This window comes from Thalia democratica, chromosome 7, assembly GCF_965202585.1.
Source record: "Thalia democratica chromosome 7, ktThaDemo2.hap1.1, whole genome shotgun sequence".
Taxonomy (NCBI): domain Eukaryota; kingdom Metazoa; phylum Chordata; class Thaliacea; order Salpida; family Salpidae; genus Thalia; species Thalia democratica.
Genome location: NC_139171.1, coordinates 46,213,782 through 46,233,056, shown reverse-complemented (window position 1 = coordinate 46,233,056; position 19,275 = coordinate 46,213,782). Strand labels below are relative to the sequence as shown.

At 33.9% G+C, this 19,275-nt stretch overlaps 5 protein-coding genes across 5 annotated transcripts; all 5 read left to right on the top strand.

Moving 5' to 3' along the window:
* Positions 1-4,458: 4,458 nt before the first annotated feature.
* Positions 4,459-4,869, top strand: LOC145841412 (histone H3). The gene has a single exon (XM_082948772.1). The coding sequence runs from the start codon at positions 4,459-4,461 to the stop codon at positions 4,867-4,869; it is 411 nt and encodes a 136-aa protein (XP_082804898.1).
* Positions 4,870-16,227: 11,358 nt separating this feature from the next.
* Positions 16,228-16,638, top strand: LOC145841411 (histone H3). Its single transcript, XM_082948770.1, has one exon. It carries the CDS (start codon positions 16,228-16,230, stop codon positions 16,636-16,638), a length of 411 nt encoding a protein of 136 aa, XP_082804896.1.
* A 185-nt stretch (positions 16,639-16,823) lies between these two features.
* LOC145841410 (histone H4 type VIII-like) lies at positions 16,824-17,171 on the top strand. Its single transcript, XM_082948769.1, has one exon. It carries the CDS (start codon positions 16,824-16,826, stop codon positions 17,169-17,171), a length of 348 nt encoding a protein of 115 aa, XP_082804895.1.
* A 106-nt stretch (positions 17,172-17,277) lies between these two features.
* LOC145841409 (histone H2A) lies at positions 17,278-17,658 on the top strand. Its single transcript, XM_082948768.1, has one exon. It carries the CDS (start codon positions 17,278-17,280, stop codon positions 17,656-17,658), a length of 381 nt encoding a protein of 126 aa, XP_082804894.1.
* Positions 17,659-17,800: 142 nt separating this feature from the next.
* Positions 17,801-18,160, top strand: LOC145841406 (histone H2B type 1-K-like). The gene has a single exon (XM_082948767.1). It carries the CDS (start codon positions 17,801-17,803, stop codon positions 18,158-18,160), a length of 360 nt encoding a protein of 119 aa, XP_082804893.1.
* Positions 18,161-19,275: the final 1,115 nt, after the last annotated feature.

Below are 19,275 nucleotides of genomic sequence, written 5' to 3'. Positions count from 1 at the left end.
AACTTCAAACTTCAACTAAAACACAATTGAAAACATGCATTGCAATTTAAAACTCATAAAAAACATAAGCAAAAAACAACATCAACAAGTATACAACATGAACAAAAAAGAACAATTCGAGTCTTTAACTTTAAAAAAATTGCATTGTTTAATTGATTTAACATTGCTTATAGCTTTATCAAGTTAAAGCATCAACATTTAAATCAAACTAAATCAATTGGTACAAAAGAAGTAACAGGATGTTATCATTTAATTCTATCACTTTTTCATGGTACATATCACTTATCTAAGCCACATATAATAAAATTTGATAGCTTAAAACGGCTTTAACAGTTTTTTTTTTACTATGCTTTTTTATAAATCTATGGTAATCTACCTATTTGTTTAACTAGCTTTTAATGTCTACTAAGCAGTATTAAACTACCATTAACTAAACAAAATATGTGTACAATTTTAACAACTTTGTGCTGGTAAAAGATCAAAAGTAAGAGTTAGAGCTAGTTGAATGAAACATTTTACTTCTACATAACGCTTTTTGAGCTCCTTATAATTGCTTTTGTAATTTTATCTGACCATTTTCAACTACTTTGAGAAAGGAGCTAGTTATGTTTTAAAAGTATTGTTTAAATCGTTGAACAAGTTCTATGAATAAGTTATAATTGAATGTTTCATAAAAAGCTTCAACTAACTTCAGTGTGTTGTCCGTAGGCTTTTTCTTAAAAACTTCTTTATTTGCACAAAACTTATTCTCATATACGCTTACTTTGTATACTTGTTTTTTTTCATTAAATAACTACTTAGTTTGTTTTTAAAAATTTGTCCTACGTCACTATAAGTAACGATTATATTTTGAAATGAAAATAAAACAGTTAGTTTTTATTTTATACTTTAAATAAACTTTGTATTATTATTAAAGTACTCGATCATTTGAGGTTTAATTAAAAAAGCTATATTAATCATGTTTGTTGAAATTCAATTTAAAACTTAACATAAAAAACAGTTTCAAAGTTATACAACAAATAAATGTAAACAACTGTGATTGTTCAAAACAAAAAAAAGACAATCAAAAGCATACAGTTTCAGTACAACCATCATTAAATCTTTCGTTTTACAAACCCTAGACTTTTTTTTTGAACATAGTAGCTTATGGATTTTTCAAATAAAAACATCAATACATAAAAATACTAACAGCTGAAACGTTATGCAAAGGAAAAGAAGTATACAGCTTTGTAACTCAATTGAACACTATGTATGACACAACTTGATGACTCAAAACTGCTTCAACTGTTTGTTTTAAGTTATGTTTTTTTAAAGTAAGATAAGTTTAAGATAAACGAAAAATGTATATGATCGGTATGAATCATTGATCCAACATACAACAGCTCAAAAAGAAAAGCCTACGGCACGCGGTATTCCCAAGCGGTCACCCATCAAGTACTAAGACACTGCTTAACTTCCCAGATCGGACGAGATGGGGTGCGTTCAGTGTGGTATGGTCGTAGGCGTCTAGCAGCAAAAAAAAGCGATCATAAACAAATAAGCTGTCTGAAACTTGTAGAATGTTAGCTTAAGTGTTTCTTATGTTTAGAGCCCACTTTGTTCTAACTAATTAAAATAAATTAAGCCTTTCTAGTCTTTACTTTTCACATTTTTTTCTTAGCTTCAAGCTTCATAAAACTATTCAGCTTTGATTTTTAGTTGTTAGAGTACACAATATCATTACAGTGTAACGACATAGCAACATTATAAGACAGAAATTAACTAGTTTTATACTACATACAAAATAACTAATTAGCTAAACTAAAAAGCATATGTAGTTTAAGACTACTTAAGTTTGTTTGTACAAGTTCTACGATAGTATAAGTGATTAAACAATGTACATGTTTGAGATAAGAAAAGATCATAAATTAAAAGACAAAGCAATAACTAAAACATATTGGTCATGTTTTTACAAACTCAAATGCTGTTGTTACAACAGAAGTGTTCGAAACACCTGAGAACAAAAGATAACTTGTTTATAATGAGCTTGGATTAACATTAATACCAAGTCAGAGATAACTAGTAATGGTTTAACAATCTTTTTAGAATTAATCATAGCAAAACATTTAGTCAACTGCCTACATTGTGCAGAACATTGCGATGAATCTAGTTTTTAGTACACTTAGAAGCTACTTTTAGTAGTTGAGCAGTTGTAATTGAGTTAAACATACTTTAACTTAAAACGTATACACTTCTTCGATCATACTGCTTCATTATTTGGTCAAGTCATTTTTATTTTACTCGAATTGTAGTTTTGTTTCTTTGATCAGTTGACGATGCTTCAAAATATGTAGTGAAGGTGTTTCAATTTGTTTTATCTAGTTTTGAAACGACGAAACAAACTTTGGAATAATAAACTTTAACTGTATTACTCTAAAAAACATTTACTTTGTTAAACACATTGCAACCTTTTAAGTACTGATTGTACACGAAAGTTTATCTAAACATTAAGGTTTTCAAATGAGTTTTGAAAGATTATTGCTTCAATACTGTTTGATTTTTAACTTTTTTTTGTTTAGGAACGCTTCTTTTTTAATACTGCTTTAAAAATAAGCCTAACATCTTTTTTTACGTAAGACTTTTCTTCTCGTAATAAGCATTGATAAGAAACTTTTTAATAACTTCGTATTGATATTTTGGTCTTGCAAAAATTCTTTGAACAGTACTGATGTTTATTTAAATGTAAACAGTTTTATCTTGCTTTGGAAAGTTACGATCAAATCTATTTGTAAAATCTGCAAAGAAAAGTCTTAGTTCAGTTTCGAGTATAACAGATAAAACGTTGTTGAAAAACTAAAACAAACAGTTTGAAAAGTTATTTTAAATACTTTTAACTGTGTAACTACTTTCTTTTTACATAAACTTATTGGCACTTTTTAAAACAAACCTACTTGCTTTTAAACTTTTGTTTGTAACTTTTGATGTGTTTGTAACTTTTTATATGTTCAGCGCGTTTTTGAGAAGGTAAGTGACTAGTATGTGCAAGAACAAACTTAAAACTTAAGTAGTTAAATTGAATTAGATGGTGTAATTAATTTTTTTAGTACTACCCTTTTTATTATGAGTAAATTTAAGGTAATGATAACTAGTAAAATCACACAAAACGAATACTTGTGCATTTTTCGGTTTTTTTTTACAAATCAGCACAGTTTAAAATGTAATCAAGTTAAACATACTTCATGGGTTTTACGGTTAACAAAGCTGGCTGGAAATAAAATAATAAAACTTTGCTTGAGCTTGAGATGAAAAAAAACACTTGTCCTTGTCTAAAACTTTACTACTTTAACCTTTCAGCTTAAGAAAACTAAGTCGGGTGTGTAGTAGTATAATTTGTTTCATTTGTGGTTTATCTCACTAAATGGAGAGATGTGCTGTAGCATTTAGACTGTTTTTCTGGACTTTTAAAGCTAACCTTTAAAAAAAAATTCACTTCTGGATCGGGCTAAGTCTTGTTTCTTTATCACTGGAACATTTTTAACATTAGTAGTAAAGCAACTTTGCTTTTATTAGCATACAGGCTTTAAACTCACACGCTAATGTTCGTATTAATCAGTAAAAGGTACCTGAGAAAGCAAAACTGCTCAACAGTCAATTCGTCACAGTCAGTAACTGCTGAAAGTATTGTTTTGCTTTCTTTAATCAACATACAAAATGTCTACAACAGCAGTAGCAGCACCATCAGCAGCGGCACCGGCCGCAGTTAAGGCCAGGTCTTCCAAGAGACCAAGCGCCAAGAAGGCAGAACACCCGACTTACAGGGAAATGATCAGCTCTGCCCTGGGAGCAATGAAAGAACGAAAAGGTACATCCCGCCAGAAGATACAAAAGTTTATCGCGGAAACCTACAAGCTTGAGCTCTCAGCTTCTAATTCTCACTTGAAGAGAGCACTTACCAGCGGCGTGACCAAGGGTGCTTTTCTCCAGACTACTGGAAAAGGCGCTTCTGGCTCGTTCAAGCTTGCTCCAATGCCAGCTGCTGGTCCCAAGAAGAGGACAAAAAAAGGAGCTAAAAAGCCAGCAGTAAAGAAGACCGCAGCTAAAAAACGAGTGAAGAAGTGTGCTCCCAAGAAGGCAGCAAAAAAACCAGCAGCCAAAAAGCGACCTGCTAAAAAGTGTGCTCCTAAGAAGGCAGCATCTAAAAAAGCTGCAAGCAAGAAGAAAAAAGTAACAAAGAAGAAGCCGGCAGCCAAAAAAGCATCTAAGAAGGCAAGTACCAACAAGAGCTGCAAGAAATAAGTTGTTCTTTTACCCAAGGTCCTTTTCAGGACCACTCAATTAAAGTATAAACAAAATTTAAAACGTAAACAGTGTTACTAAACTAAAAATATGCAAATCAATGAGATACAGTGGAATCGCCTGCGTCCGTGTCTATGTAAACAGTATATAAACAGTCTTCCGTTAAACAGCTTTATCATCAAAATGGCTCGTACCAAGCAAACCGCTCGTAAGTCAACCGGAGGCAAGGCCCCAAGGAAACAGCTCGCCACCAAGGCCGCTCGCAAGAGCGCACCCGCTACCGGAGGTGTGAAGAAGCCTCATCGCTACAGACCCGGCACAGTTGCTCTGAGAGAAATCAGACGCTACCAGAAGTCAACTGAGCTTCTTTTGCGCAAGTTGCCTTTCCAGCGTCTGGTACGTGAAATAGCTCAAGACTTCAAAACTGACTTGAGGTTTCAAAGCAGTGCCGTGATGGCTTTGCAAGAAGCCAGCGAGGCGTACCTCGTTGGTTTGTTCGAAGATACTAACCTTTGCGCGATCCACGCCAAGCGTGTGACGATCATGCCCAAAGACATCCAGCTCGCCAGGAGAATGCGTGGCGAAAGAGCTTAAGAATTGGCTAAAACCGGTCCTTTTCAGGACCACCTTTAAACTTTGAAAATGAGACAAAAACCAAACGAAATAATGTAAATTAAAGATGTTTCTTTTTGGTATGCAAATGAGTTTTGTCGTAACCGTACGCGTCCGTAACAGCTTGTATATATAGTCGAGGGACTGACAAAATTAGTATATTCAACATGTCTGGACGTGGCAAAGGAGGTAAAGGTGTCCGCTCGGAGGGCCTGGTAGCACCGGCGGAACAGGTACTGCCTCAGAGTCACTTCTAATAGTTGCATGGCTCTGGCCAGTACCCTTCTCTTGACTACGAGTACAGTGTCTCTTACTCATATTCAAGTACATATAAGAAGTAAATAATATATACAAATATCAATTAAATATAAAATATGAATATCAATATGTGACGAATATGAATATAAGAATATCAATAAGAAGAGAAATATAAATATCAATATTTTAAATAGAACTTAATTTTATTTAATAACTACAGAAACTTTAACCTTAAATATCACTAAAAATCAATAATAGATTATACACAACTATAAAACTACTAAATGGCCCAACTTTTATAAATATAGAAAACTTAAACCTTAATTATCACTAAAATAGTACTGAAAATCACTAATAAAATATATACAACAATAAAACTACTAAATTTATTATCAAACAAAATAACTATGAGGTTGCAAATAATAAAATGATGAAATGTAAGCAGAAAATAAATAAGGACTAACAGTTGCTTTATTTACTAAAAATTCTTTCTTGCAGAGAAAACTAAAAAAACTTAACTTTTGCAACACACTCTCCCAAAAATCTCCAAACTTAAAACTGAAGACATGTTTTAGCGTTCCTAGAGTTTTTATGACTATTTTGGCCTTTTAAGAAAAATAGCCTAACATTACACTATCTTTCCTAAAAGGCCTATTTTAGAATTACTGCTTAGGTTTTCTAAAACATTTCATGATCAACCAGAAGGTTGGAATCAATTAGAAAACCAAACTTTAAAATATGTGTTACTCTTGTACACTTTCTAAAATTTAAAAAATCTAAAGCAACATAAAACTCTGAACTCTCTATATAGCAAACACTTCAAACAAAAAATAAAAAACAAAAATATGATCACTAGCACCAAAAAAAGTGGTGCTGTCAATCAATTAAATCGCTAGGGCAATGAAGTTTAAATAGCAATACACTACCTTCATGTACCAAATACTTTAAGCAACATTTTAACACTAAAAACTCAAAGCATAAAAAATTTAGTTTCTACAATTGAAAAAAAAATCTAATAAAAAACAAAAAAAGTGGTGCTGTCAATTAATTAAATCGCTAGGGCAATGAAGTTTAAATATCAATAGACTACCTTCATGTACCAAAAAATTTTACTAATTAATTTCGAACTGTTAAATAACTAGTATGTACCAAAAAAACATGTCGTACTAAATGTAATTAATCAACTAACCTGTCATAAAAGTTAGTTTTAAAATAGTAATACTTTACACAGGAAATAATTGAATGAGTTGTAATACTATTTTGTATCAAAGTTTTAAAGTAAGATATTAGGTGTAGTCTCAAAATTAAAAGTTAAAGCAAAAAAATTTACAAATTTTACAAAATATATACAATTGAATTTAAAAAAAAAACTCCACAGCAAAAAAATTAGTACTATCATTAAGTTACAGTGTTAAACTTGCAAACTGTCATCGTATCCTGCAGCCGATCAGGATTTCCAAAACGCTATTTCACTGACGCTCCTCCTCAGATCAGTAACTCGCCGCCGGCTCCAACATCTTTGCTCCTCTACAGGACATCTCCACGGTATTTGCCAGGTTGTCTTCCACTACTAGTAGTTTCGATTACTGGACTGCTGCCACCGACTCGAAGTGAACTGCTTCATGACATCGCAAACGGTTGATGAAATGTTGTTTGGAACAGTGTTGCAAAAATAAACCAATTGAAGAAATAAAACAACAAAAAGAAAATATATCAGCTGACCAAAGCCTACTGCAGAGGAAGTTGAAAAGAAAAAAATATATGAAAGCCAATAAAGAATATATTTTCATTCAATTCCGACTAAACCCTGAAGGAAGATGGGGTTGAACAAACTTACAACTAATATTCCTCTACCTAAACATTAAATGTCTTTTTATGCTGTCCACAAAAGAAGAAAAAGCAAAAAAATTGTAGGAAAAGAAATAAAACAAAAAGACACAATGAACAAGCAACCTCATAGCAGTAGTATAGAAAAAAATTATTCGTCTTTTTAGTAGTAATAAATAGTAATATTATAATTATCTAATCATATAAGCAATTTCATAATAAGTAATACAACTTAGCAATATTATCATTATTTAATGTTCTTATGTTAACCTAGTTGTCATCACTACTAGTTTCCTCTTCGTACCTTACTACCGCCCGCCTTTCTCGTAGATTGTATCTATCTCCTCTGTTTTTATTATCGTCTCCGCCCTCTAGGTCCTTTCTTGAAAAATATGCTTTAACATTGCGAATGGAAACCTTCACTACACCACCATTTTTCTGAATATACATGGAATGTTCAGAGGCACTAAGAACTGTGTACGGGCCATGATAAATAGAGCTGAGTTTCCTCTTGTTCTCACGTTTGACCCACACCTTTTCACACTGAAAAAGAGAGGGTTCATAGTACACATTCCTTTCCCTATGTCGCTGGTGTTTGCGACAAATGTCGGACATTATATTTAGGAATAACATTGTGTCCAAAGGATCACAACCAAAATTAGTTTCCCTTATGCTATCATTGAAAATTTGGCCTGGTAAGTTTGCACACATCCCTAGGGTATACTGGGAAGGAGTATAGGGAGAACCTTCTATGGAAGTATTGTTTATGCTTGCAATGATAAGCGGTAGTCGCCGTGCCCAATTGGTTTTTGTCTCTACGGCGCGCAGCGCCTGGTTTATTGTTTTATGTTGACGTTCAATGAACCCATTTGCCTGGGGGCTGTAAGGGGGTACAAAACGGTGATCCACTCCCAGTTGAGTGAAGGTGTCGGTCAGCAAGTGATTTGAAAATTCTTTTCCATTGTCGGAAACGACTACTCGTGGTGTTCCAAAATAACTGCACCAACTCTGTACAAAGGCATCCCTCACTGTCATTGCTTTCTTGTCCGGTATGGGAGTTGCCACAAGAAAGCCCGTTCCTCGGTCTTTTATTGTCAGTATATAACGGCAGTTGTTAGAAACTACGTCCATAGGGCCTATGAGATCAATGTGGACAAAGTTTAATCGTTGGGTCTTCTCTGGGAAGAACCCAATTTTTGGCCTGTTGTGACGAATAACCTTGATGGCCTGGCAATCAATACAACTCTTGGTCCAAAATGTGACATCCGTTTTCAAAGTCGGCCACCAGAAGTCTTTGGCAACCGCATCAATAGTTTTTTCAACTCCAAGGTGTAGAGTTCGATGTGCCGCATTAAAAGCTGGCAACCGCAAGTGCTCTGGCAAAATTATCCTACGGTTACCAACTTCTATAATTTCAGCCACGTTATCCAGGTCGTTAAGCTTGACCTCCTTCTTCAACTGTCGGGCTGTTTCAATCAAGTCTTGTCTTTGTAAAAGAGCCACAGAGTTCCTGTCAATCTTCCCTTGATCGATTATCTCTTCCTCTACCTCAACTAACTCGCCCTCTGAATCTTCATCCTCAGTATCCAATATCTCTTCGTAATCTGGGTCCGTGTCATAACTAACCGGGCCACGAACATACATAGTTGCAGCTTGAGGTGGCCTGCTAAGAGCGTCTGCTACAACGTTCTCAACTCCTTTGATATGAATTATTTGAGGATTGAAGACGCCATTGTGCACAATAATGGCAGCACATCTTCTAGAGGCAGCTGACAGAGGTAGGCTGTAGTACGCCTCTTTCAGATCAAGATTGGTAAAATATCTTGTACCTCCAGGGATAATTAAAGATAGTTCGTCAATCCTCGGCAAAGGGTAACAAAGTGGGCGCATTGACGCGTTTAGCCTGGTATAATCGACGCAGACACGCATGGTGCCGTCTTTTTTCTGTACACAAGTGACAGGGGACGCCCCTTGACTTCCCTCACCCCTCACAACAACGCCCCGCCGTAGCAAATCGTTGAAATGCTCCTCAATGGCTGCCCTCCGGCCTCCTGCTCTTCTTGGCTTAATCAGCGCGGCTTTGTAATCATCGAGTAAAATTTCTAGCTCATGGTTGTGCTTGGGTTCAGTATGGTAAGTTGGCTTTTTTGTGATTTCTGGAAAATTCAATAACATTCTCTTGCATCTCTCCTCCAAAGATGGGTTTTCGTTGTAAGTTAGTTCGAGTTTGTTAACTAAGGCGACTATAGGCGTAGGTAGGTCAGCTGCTGCAAACATCTTTGTAGACCTACCAGACCCAATTTTGCACAGTTGTGTGGAGGAAGGAAAAATGGCTAGCTGATGTGCTACCAGCAAGTCCAGACCAATAATCCCATAACTCCTTGGTTCCTGCGTCACCCAAAAGGAGTGATTGATGGGTTCCAACTCCCCAAGTCGGACTTGAACATCCACGCTTCCAATTGGATGAATTGTTTGGTTACCAAAACCCTGTATCTTTCTGCTTTGGGGTGGAAAATATTTATTCACCCCATTAGTCAATTCTTTAGGCAGAATGGAAATTTCTGATCCGGAATCCACAAGGAAAAGTACATTATGAAACAATGAAAATAATACATTCAATTACAATGAGAGAAAAACTTAACTTTGCAATAATATATACTTACTTGACTCAATTACAGCAACTAAACTTGGATTTTATTTTCAAAATGTATTAATCTTGTTAATAAGAATGCAACTGAAACCGTTAAAAAGTTATTAAAAGTTGTACAATTCATTTATGTAAAAAACAGCGTTTTTTCAAACAAACATTCAATTTAAGTATAACAACAATTTAACAGTACTGTTGAAATATTTGTATTAACCTTAGGATGGTGTGTTCAACTCAAATTGTTAGTGGCTTTATCAAATAAAAACAACTACACATAAAAACATGATACAAAGAAAAAAAGTTGTTACCATTTTTTGTATCTCGTTTTTAGGCTGTACATGACACAAATAAAAACTACTGTAATCATTCTTTCCATAAGTCTAAAGCTTACGTGCACCACCAATCAGTTATACAAGCTGCTAATGTCTACTAAACTCACACAATTTCATTCTTAATCCACTTTATGCTTATAAACGATCCAAGAACACCACATCTCACTTTAAATTTATATTTTATCGCTTTCCATTGTTAGTTAAATAGTTAAGCTTGCTATGATTTCTCCACTTTTACTTTGTTTTTGATGTAACTTTTACGAAGGAAACTAGTGTGATCACTGCTCTAATCCTTAACTCATTGCTTAAGGTACTTGAATGCTTAGTGAAAATCTTTAACTAACTTGAACGTGTTTTTCGTGGTCTTTTTCTTGTTATCTCATTTAATCAAGGAACTCATTCTTATTCATGCTTATTTTGTGGACTTTTGTTCGTTTATCATTCAATAATTATTTGTTTTTTAGTTTATTAAAGTAAAGTTATGCTACGTCACTGTAAAAACTAGTTATATTTTTTAATGAAAATAATAACAATAAAACTTCACTGAAATATTAATAGAAAATGTTTTCAACTGTTAACAACAAAAAAAAAATGTTAACGTTCCATAAAAAGTATTGTTCAATTACAATCAAAAACATGCATAGCTATTCAAAATTCATACATTACAATACATAAATGTAAACAACATCGATTGTTCAAAAGAAACATAATACTATCAACAAGCACACAATTGACCTAAACAAAAACAGCTTAAATAAATGATGAAAGTATATACCTAAAACTATAATTTTCCAAAGACGACTTCTATTTATTAGGTTGCTTAACTATTCAAACATATGAAACAAACCAATTCATTAGCTGAAACATGGTACACAGGAAAAGAAGTAACAGCTTCTTACCATTCATTTGTGTTACTTGTTACAACTACATGTGAGACAACTTGATGACTTAAAACGACTTAAACAGTTTAATTAGTTATTTTTGTTATAAATGTAAAGTTATCAGGACAACCACTTAATTTAACTGTTTACTAATGCCCACTAAGCAGTGTTAAACAATCTCTAACTAAACGACAAAAATGTACCAAACTTAATGTTCCTTGTGCTGGTGAAAGCCCAAAAGCAAGGTAAAAGTTCATATAGAATGTTTGTATAACACACTTTACTTAAAGTTTTACTTTTATGTTTTATTTTTTAGTCACTTTGTTGTACTTACAATTGTTTTGGTTCTCTTACATGACATTTTAAACTACTTGTGAGGATGGAGCTAGTTGCAATTAAAATGCATCGCTTAAGTCTCTTACGCTACATGTAATTAAACTTTTGCAAAAAGCATTAACTAACTTGATTTTTGTGTCCATAGGATTTTCTCGTTAAGTTATTTTTTCAAACAATACTTATTCCCACTATGCTTACTTTGTTTACTTCTTTTTGCAATATCTAACAAATATTTAGTTTATCTAAAAAAAAAAATTCTACGTCATCGTAAAAAAATGTTATATTTTTAAATGAAAATAATACATTAAATTGTAACAAAATAAGCTTAAGTTTGTTTATTATAAAAAAATCTCATCAATAGCTTCTAGAATTTTTTATTACTATTTATTGCATGTATTTCAAACTATATAAAACACTTTAGAGTTGTAAAATATACATGTGTAAACAACAGTAGATGTTCAAGTCAAAATGAAAACCATTAACAAACTTGCGATCTCAGTACAACAATCGTGAATTAACACGACCAAAATCTTTTTACAAAGCTTAAAACTGTTTTATTGAACTCAAATTGTTCACAGCTTTATTTGATCTTGTTTCAGAAAACTTCAAACTTCAACTAAAACACAATTGAAAACATGCATTGCAATTTAAAACTCATAAAAAACATAAGCAAAAAACAACATCAACAAGTATACAACATGAACAAAAAAGAACAATTCGAGTCTTTAACTTTAAAAAAATTGCATTGTTTAATTGATTTAACATTGCTTATAGCTTTATCAAGTTAAAGCATCAACATTTAAATCAAACTAAACCAATTGGTACAAAAGAAGTAACAGGATGTTATCATTTAATTCTATCACTTTTTCATGGTACATATCACTTATCTAAGCCACATATAATAAAATTTGATAGCTTAAAACGGCTTTAACAGTTTTTTTTTACTATGCTTTTTTATAAATCTATGGTAATCTACCTATTTGTTTAACTAGCTTTTAATGTCTACTAAGCAGTATTAAACTACCATTAACTAAACAAAATATGTGTACAATTTTAACAACTTTGTGCTGGTAAAAGATCAAAAGTAAGAGTTAGAGCTAGTTGAATGAAACATTTTACTTCTACATAACGCTTTTTGAGCTCCTTATAATTGCTTTTGTAATTTTATCTGACCATTTTCAACTACTTTGAGAAAGGAGCTAGTTATGTTTTAAAAGTATTGTTTAAATCGTTGAACAAGTTCTATGAATAAGTTATAATTGAATGTTTCATAAAAAGCTTCAACTAACTTCAGTGTGTTGTCCGTAGGCTTTTTCTTAAAAACTTCTTTATTTGCACAAAACTTATTCTCATATACGCTTACTTTGTATACTTGTTTTTTTTTCATTAAATAACTACTTAGTTTGTTTTTAAAAATTTGTCCTACGTCACTATAAGTAACGATTATATTTTGAAATGAATATAAAACAGTTAGTTTTTATTTTATACTTTAAATAAACTTTGTATTATTATTAAAGTACTCGATCATTTGAGGTTTAATTAAAAAAGCTATATTAATCATGTTTGTTGAAATTCAATTTAAAACTTAACATAAAAAACAGTTTCAAAGTTTTACAACAAATAAATGTAAACAACTGTGATTGTTCAAAACAAAAAAAAGACAATCAAAAGCATACAGTTTCAGTACAACCATCATTAAATCTTTCGTTTTACAAACCCTAGACTTTTTTTTTGAACATAGTAGCTTATGGATTTTTCAAATAAAAACATCAATACATAAAAATACTAACAGCTGAAACGTTATGCAAAGGAAAAGAAGTATACAGCTTTGTAACTCAATTGAACACTATGTATGACACAACTTGATGACTCAAAACTGCTTCAACTGTTTGTTTTAAGTTATGTGTTTTTAAAGTAAGATAAGTTTAAGATAAACGAAAAATGTATATGATCGGTATGAATCATTGATCCAACATACAACAGCTCAAAAAGAAAAGCCTACGGCACGCGGTATTCCCAAGCGGTCACCCATCAAGTACTAAGACACTGCTTAACTTCCCAGATCGGACGAGATGGGGTGCGTTCAGTGTGGTATGGTCGTAGGCGTCTAGCAGCAAAAAAAAGCGATCATAAACAAATAAGCTGTCTGAAACTTGTAGAATGTTAGCTTAAGTGTTTCTTATGTTTAGAGCCCACTTTGTTCTAACTAATTAAAATAAATTAAGCCTTTCTAGTCTTTACTTTTCACATTTTTTTCTTAGCTTCAAGCTTCATAAAACTATTCAGCTTTGATTTTTAGTTGTTAGAGTACACAATATCATTACAGTGTAACGACATAGCAACATTATAAGACAGAAATTAACTAGTTTTATACTACATACAAAATAACTAATTAGCTAAACTAAAAAGCATATGTAGTTTAACACTACTTAAGTTTGTTTGTACAAGTTCTACGATAGTATAAGTGATTAAGCAATGTACATGTTTGAGATAAGAAAAGATCATAAATTAAAAGACAAAGCAATAACTAAAACATATTGGTCATGTTTTTACAAACTCAAATGCTGTTGTTACAACAGAAGTGTTCGAAACACCTGAGAACAAAAGATAACTTGTTTATAATGAGCTTGGATTAACATTAATACCAAGTCAGAGATAACTAGTAATGGTTTAACAATCTTTTTAGAATTAATCATAGCAAAACATTTAGTCAACTGCCTACATTGTGCAGAACATTGCGATGAATCTAGTTTTTAGTACACTTAGAAGCTACTTTTAGTAGTTGAGCAGTTGTAATTGAGTTAAACATACTTTAACTTAAAACGTATACACTTCTTCGATCATACTGCTTCATTATTTGGTCAAGTCATTTTTATTTTACTCGAATTGTAGTTTTGTTTCTTTGATCAGTTGACGATGCTTCAAAATATGTAGTGAAGGTGTTTCAATTTGTTTTATCTAGTTTTGAAACGACGAAACAAACTTTGGAATAATAAACTTTAACTGTATTACTCTAAAAAACATTTACTTTGTTAAACACATTGCAACCTTTTAAGTACTGATTGTACACGAAAGTTTATCTAAACATTAAGGTTTTCAAATGAGTTTTGAAAGATTATTGCTTCAATACTGTTTGATTTTTTAACTTTTTTTTGTTTAGGAACGCTTCTTTTTTAATACTGCTTTAAAAATAAGCCTAACATCTTTTTTTACGTAAGACTTTTCTTCTCGTAATAAGCATTGATAAGAAACTTTTTAATAACTTCGTATTGATATTTTGGTCTTGCAAAAATTCTTTGAACAGTACTGATGTTTATTTAAATGTAAACAGTTTTATCTTGCTTTGGAAAGTTACGATCAAATCTATTTGTAAAATCTGCAAAGAAAAGTCTTAGTTCAGTTTCGAGTATAACAGATAAAACGTTGTTGAAAATCTAAAACAAACAGTTTGAAAAGTTATTTTAAATACTTTTAACTGTGTAACTACTTTCTTTTTACATAAACTTATTGGCACTTTTTAAAACAAACCTACTTGCTTTTAAACTTTTGTTTGTAACTTTTGATGTGTTTGTAACTTTTTATATGTTCAGCGCGTTTTTGAGAAGGTAAGTGACTAGTATGTGCAAGAACAAACTTAAAACTTAAGTAGTTAAATTGAATTAGATGGTGTAATTAATTTTTTTAGTACTACCCTTTTTATTATGAGTAAATTTAAGGTAATGATAACTAGTAAAATCACACAAAACGAATACTTGTGCATTTTTCGGTTTTTTTTTACAAATCAGCACAGTTTAAAATGTAATCAAGTTAAACATACTTCATGGGTTTTACGGTTAACAAAGCTGGCTGGAAATAAAATAATAAAACTTTGCTTGAGCTTTAGATGAAAAAAAACACTTGTCCTTGTCTAAAACTTTACTACTTTAACCTTTCAGCTTAAGAAAACTAAGTCGGGTGTGTAGTAGTATAATTTGTTTCATTTGTGGTTTATCTCACTAAATGGAGAGATGTGCTGTAGCATTTAGACTGTTTTTCTGGACTTTTAAAGCTAACCTTAAAAAAAAAATTCACTTCTGGATCGGGCTAAGTCTTGTTTCTTTATCACTGGAACATTTTTAACATTAGTAGTAAAGCAACTTTGCTTTTATTAGCATACAGGCTTTAAACTCACACGCTAATGCTCGTATAATCAGTAAAAGGTACCTGAGAAAGCAAAACTGCTCAACAGTCAATTCGTCACAGGCTGTAACTGCTGAAAGTATTGTTTTGCTTTCTTTAATCAACATACAAAATGTCTACAACAGCAGTAGCAGCACCATCAGCAGCGGCACCGGCCGCAGTTAAGGCCAGGTCTTCCAAGAGACCAAGCGCCAAGAAGGCAGAACACCCGACTTACAGGGAAATGATCAGCTCTGCCCTGGGAGCAATGAAAGAACGAAAAGGTACATCCCGCCAGAAGATACAAAAGTTTATCGCGGAAACCTACAAGCTTGAGCTCTCAGCTTCTAATTCTCACTTGAAGAGAGCACTTACCAGCGGCGTGACCAAGGGTGCTTTTCTCCAGACTACTGGAAAAGGCGCTTCTGGCTCGTTCAAGCTTGCTCCAATGCCAGCTGCTGGTCCCAAGAAGAGGACAAAAAAAGTAGCTAAAAAGCCAGCAGTAAAGAAGACCGCAGCTAAAAAACGAGTGAAGAAGTGTGCTCCCAAGAAGGCAGCAAAAAAACCAGCAGCCAAAAAGCGACCTGCTAAAAAGTGTGCTCCTAAGAAGGCAGCGTCTAAAAAAGCTGCAAGCAAGAAGAAGAAAGTAACAAAGAAGAAGCCGGCAGCCAAAAAAGCATCTAAGAAGGCAAGTACCAAGAAGAGCTGCAAGAAATAAGTTGTTCTTTTACCCAAGGTCCTTTTCAGGACCACTCAATTAAAGTATAAACAAAATTTAAAACGTAAACAGTGTTACTAAACTAAAAATATGCAAATCAATGAGATACAGTGGAATCGCCTGCGTCCGTGTCTATGTAAACAGTATATAAACAGTCTTCCGTTAAACAGCTTTATCATCAAAATGGCTCGTACCAAGCAAACCGCTCGTAAGTCAACCGGAGGCAAGGCCCCAAGGAAACAGCTCGCCACCAAGGCCGCTCGCAAGAGCGCACCCGCTACCGGAGGTGTGAAGAAGCCTCATCGCTACAGACCCGGCACAGTTGCTCTGAGAGAAATCAGACGCTACCAGAAGTCAACTGAGCTTCTTTTGCGCAAGTTGCCTTTCCAGCGTCTGGTACGTGAAATAGCTCAAGACTTCAAAACTGACTTGAGGTTTCAAAGCAGTGCCGTGATGGCTTTGCAAGAAGCCAGCGAGGCGTACCTCGTTGGTTTGTTCGAAGATACTAACCTTTGCGCGATCCACGCCAAGCGTGTGACGATCATGCCCAAAGACATCCAGCTCGCCAGGAGAATGCGTGGCGAAAGAGCTTAAGAATTGGCTAAAACCGGTCCTTTTCAGGACCACCTTTAAACTTTGAAAATGAGACAAAAACCAAACGAAATAATGTAAATTAAAGATGTTTCTTTTTGGTATGCAAATGAGTTTTGTCGTAACCGTACGCGTCCGTAACAGCTTGTATATATAGTCGAGGGACTGACAAAATTAGTATATTCAACATGTCTGGACGTGGCAAAGGAGGTAAAGGTCTAGGAAAAGGAGGTGCCAAGCGCCATCGCAAAGTACTTCGCGATAACATCCAAGGTATCACGAAACCAGCAATCCGCCGTTTGGCTCGCCGAGGCGGAGTAAAGCGAATCTCGGGACTGATTTATGAAGAAACGAGAGGCGTCATGAAAGTTTTCTTGGAAAACGTTATTCGTGATGCAGTAACATACACAGAGCACGCCAAGCGCAAGACCGTCACAGCACCTTGTACGGCTTTGGTGGCTAAACAATTAGCGAACCGGTCCTTTTTAGGACCACCTATATCAATAAAATGTATTTTGCAACCATTGACAAATTAAAGTAGCAGCTACGATTTATGCAAATTAGCTTTTCGTTCGTCGCGGTTAGGTTTGAGTTGTATATGCAGCTGTGCAAGTAACATTGCACAATCATTCGAACAACAACATGTCGGGACGTGGTAAAGGATCAAAACTCAAATCTAAGCCGAAGAGCAGGTCTTCTCGTGCAGGACTGCAGTTTCCAGTCGGTCGCGTGCACCGTCTGTTGCGCACTGGCAACTACAGCCAAAGAGTCGGAGCTGGTGCTCCAGTTTATCTGGCTGCCGTTCTCGAGTACTTGAGCGCAGAAGTGCTCGAGCTTGCCGGTAACGCTGCTCGTGACAACAAGAAAAGCAGGATCATTCCTCGCCATTTGCAACTAGCTATCCGCAACGACGAAGAGTTGAATAAACTTCTCGGAGGCGTCACTATTGCTCAAGGTGGTGTTCTTCCAAACATCCAGGCAGTATTATTGCCTAAGAAGACCGCTTCAAAAAAGTCCGCCTAAGTTTAAACATCCCAGGTCCTTTTCAGGACCACCTAAAACATTTACGACAAACGAGAGAAGCGGTCGTTCGCGTACAGAACTGCTAATTTGCATAAATTTTCAGTATATATACCAGAGCCGAGACTCAAGTTCACTCATCATTATGACAGCTACCAAAGGCGCGAAGAAATCAGTAGCCAAGACCACTCCGGTCGACGGCAAGAAGAAGCGAAGGAGGAGGCACAAACAAAGCTTTGGCATTTACGTGTACAAAGTTTTGAAGCAAGTGCACCCCGACACCGGAATCTCCAGCAAGGCGATGGGAATCATGAACTCTTTTGTCAACGACATCTTCGAGCGCATTGCAGCAGAGGCTTCACGTTTGGCTCATTACAACAAGAGGTCAACTGTGAGCAGCCGCGAAATTCAAACTGCTGTCAGGCTCTTGCTCCCCGGCGAGTTGTCAAAGCACGCAGTTTCAGAAGGAACTAAAGCTGTTACCAAATACACCAGCTCAAAATAAATGCTCAACAACCGGTCCTTTTTAGGACCACCATTTGAATAAAACCAGCTATTAGATAACTACTTGTAAGTAAAATTTGCTTTAACAGTAATACCAACATATTGATATTTATACAAATAAAAAGACAAACTATTTTGTCCTACTCTACTCTTACATTATGGAATAAATCTAACATGAAAAAAATAGTAGTAGCAACAAAAATATTTGCAAAAAAGGTTTAACTAACTTGAATATATTGTCCGTAAGTTATTTTCTTCTTAACATTTTTTATAAAGAAAACTACTTCTTATTCATTTGTTGAACTTCTGTTAAAACATTCAGTAAGTAAGTGTATTCGTTTTTAAAAAAACTTTATGTTCAACTTATAACAAAAAAAAAACAACTTAAATTATCTTTTTAAGTTTTTGTTGTTTGTAAGTAACACAATGAGCTATAACTTTTCAAGTGTGTTCTTCTTAACATTTTGAATGCGATTGAAACCGTGGAACACGTTTTTGAAAGTACAAAAATGATTCATTCTACTTTGTGGACTTGTTTTTCAAACATTTAAAAAAATTTGAATTTTGTTTATTAAAAGAAATAGTGCTATGTCACTTAAAAGTAAAAATAAAAGTTTGAATGAAAATAATACATTCAATTACAATGAGAGAAAAACTTAACTTTGCAATAATATATACTTACTTGACTCAATTACAGCAACTAAACTTGGATTTTATTTTCAAAATGTATTAATCTTGTTAATAAGAATGCAACTGAAACCGTTAAAAAGTTATTAAAAGTTGTACAATTCATTTATGTAAAAAACAGCGTTTTTTCAAACAAACATTCAATTTAAGTATAACAACAATTTAACAGTACTGTTGAAATATTTGTATTAACCTTAGGATGGTGTGTTCAACTCAAATTGTTAGTGGCTTTATCAAATAAAAACAACTACACATAAAAACATGATACAAAGAAAAAAAGTTGTTACCATTTTTTGTATCTCGTTTTTAGGCTGTACATGACACAAATAAAAACTACTGTAATCATTCTTTCCATAAGTCTAAAGCTTACGTGCACCACCAATCAGTTATACAAGCTGCTAATGTCTACTAAACTCACACAATTTCATT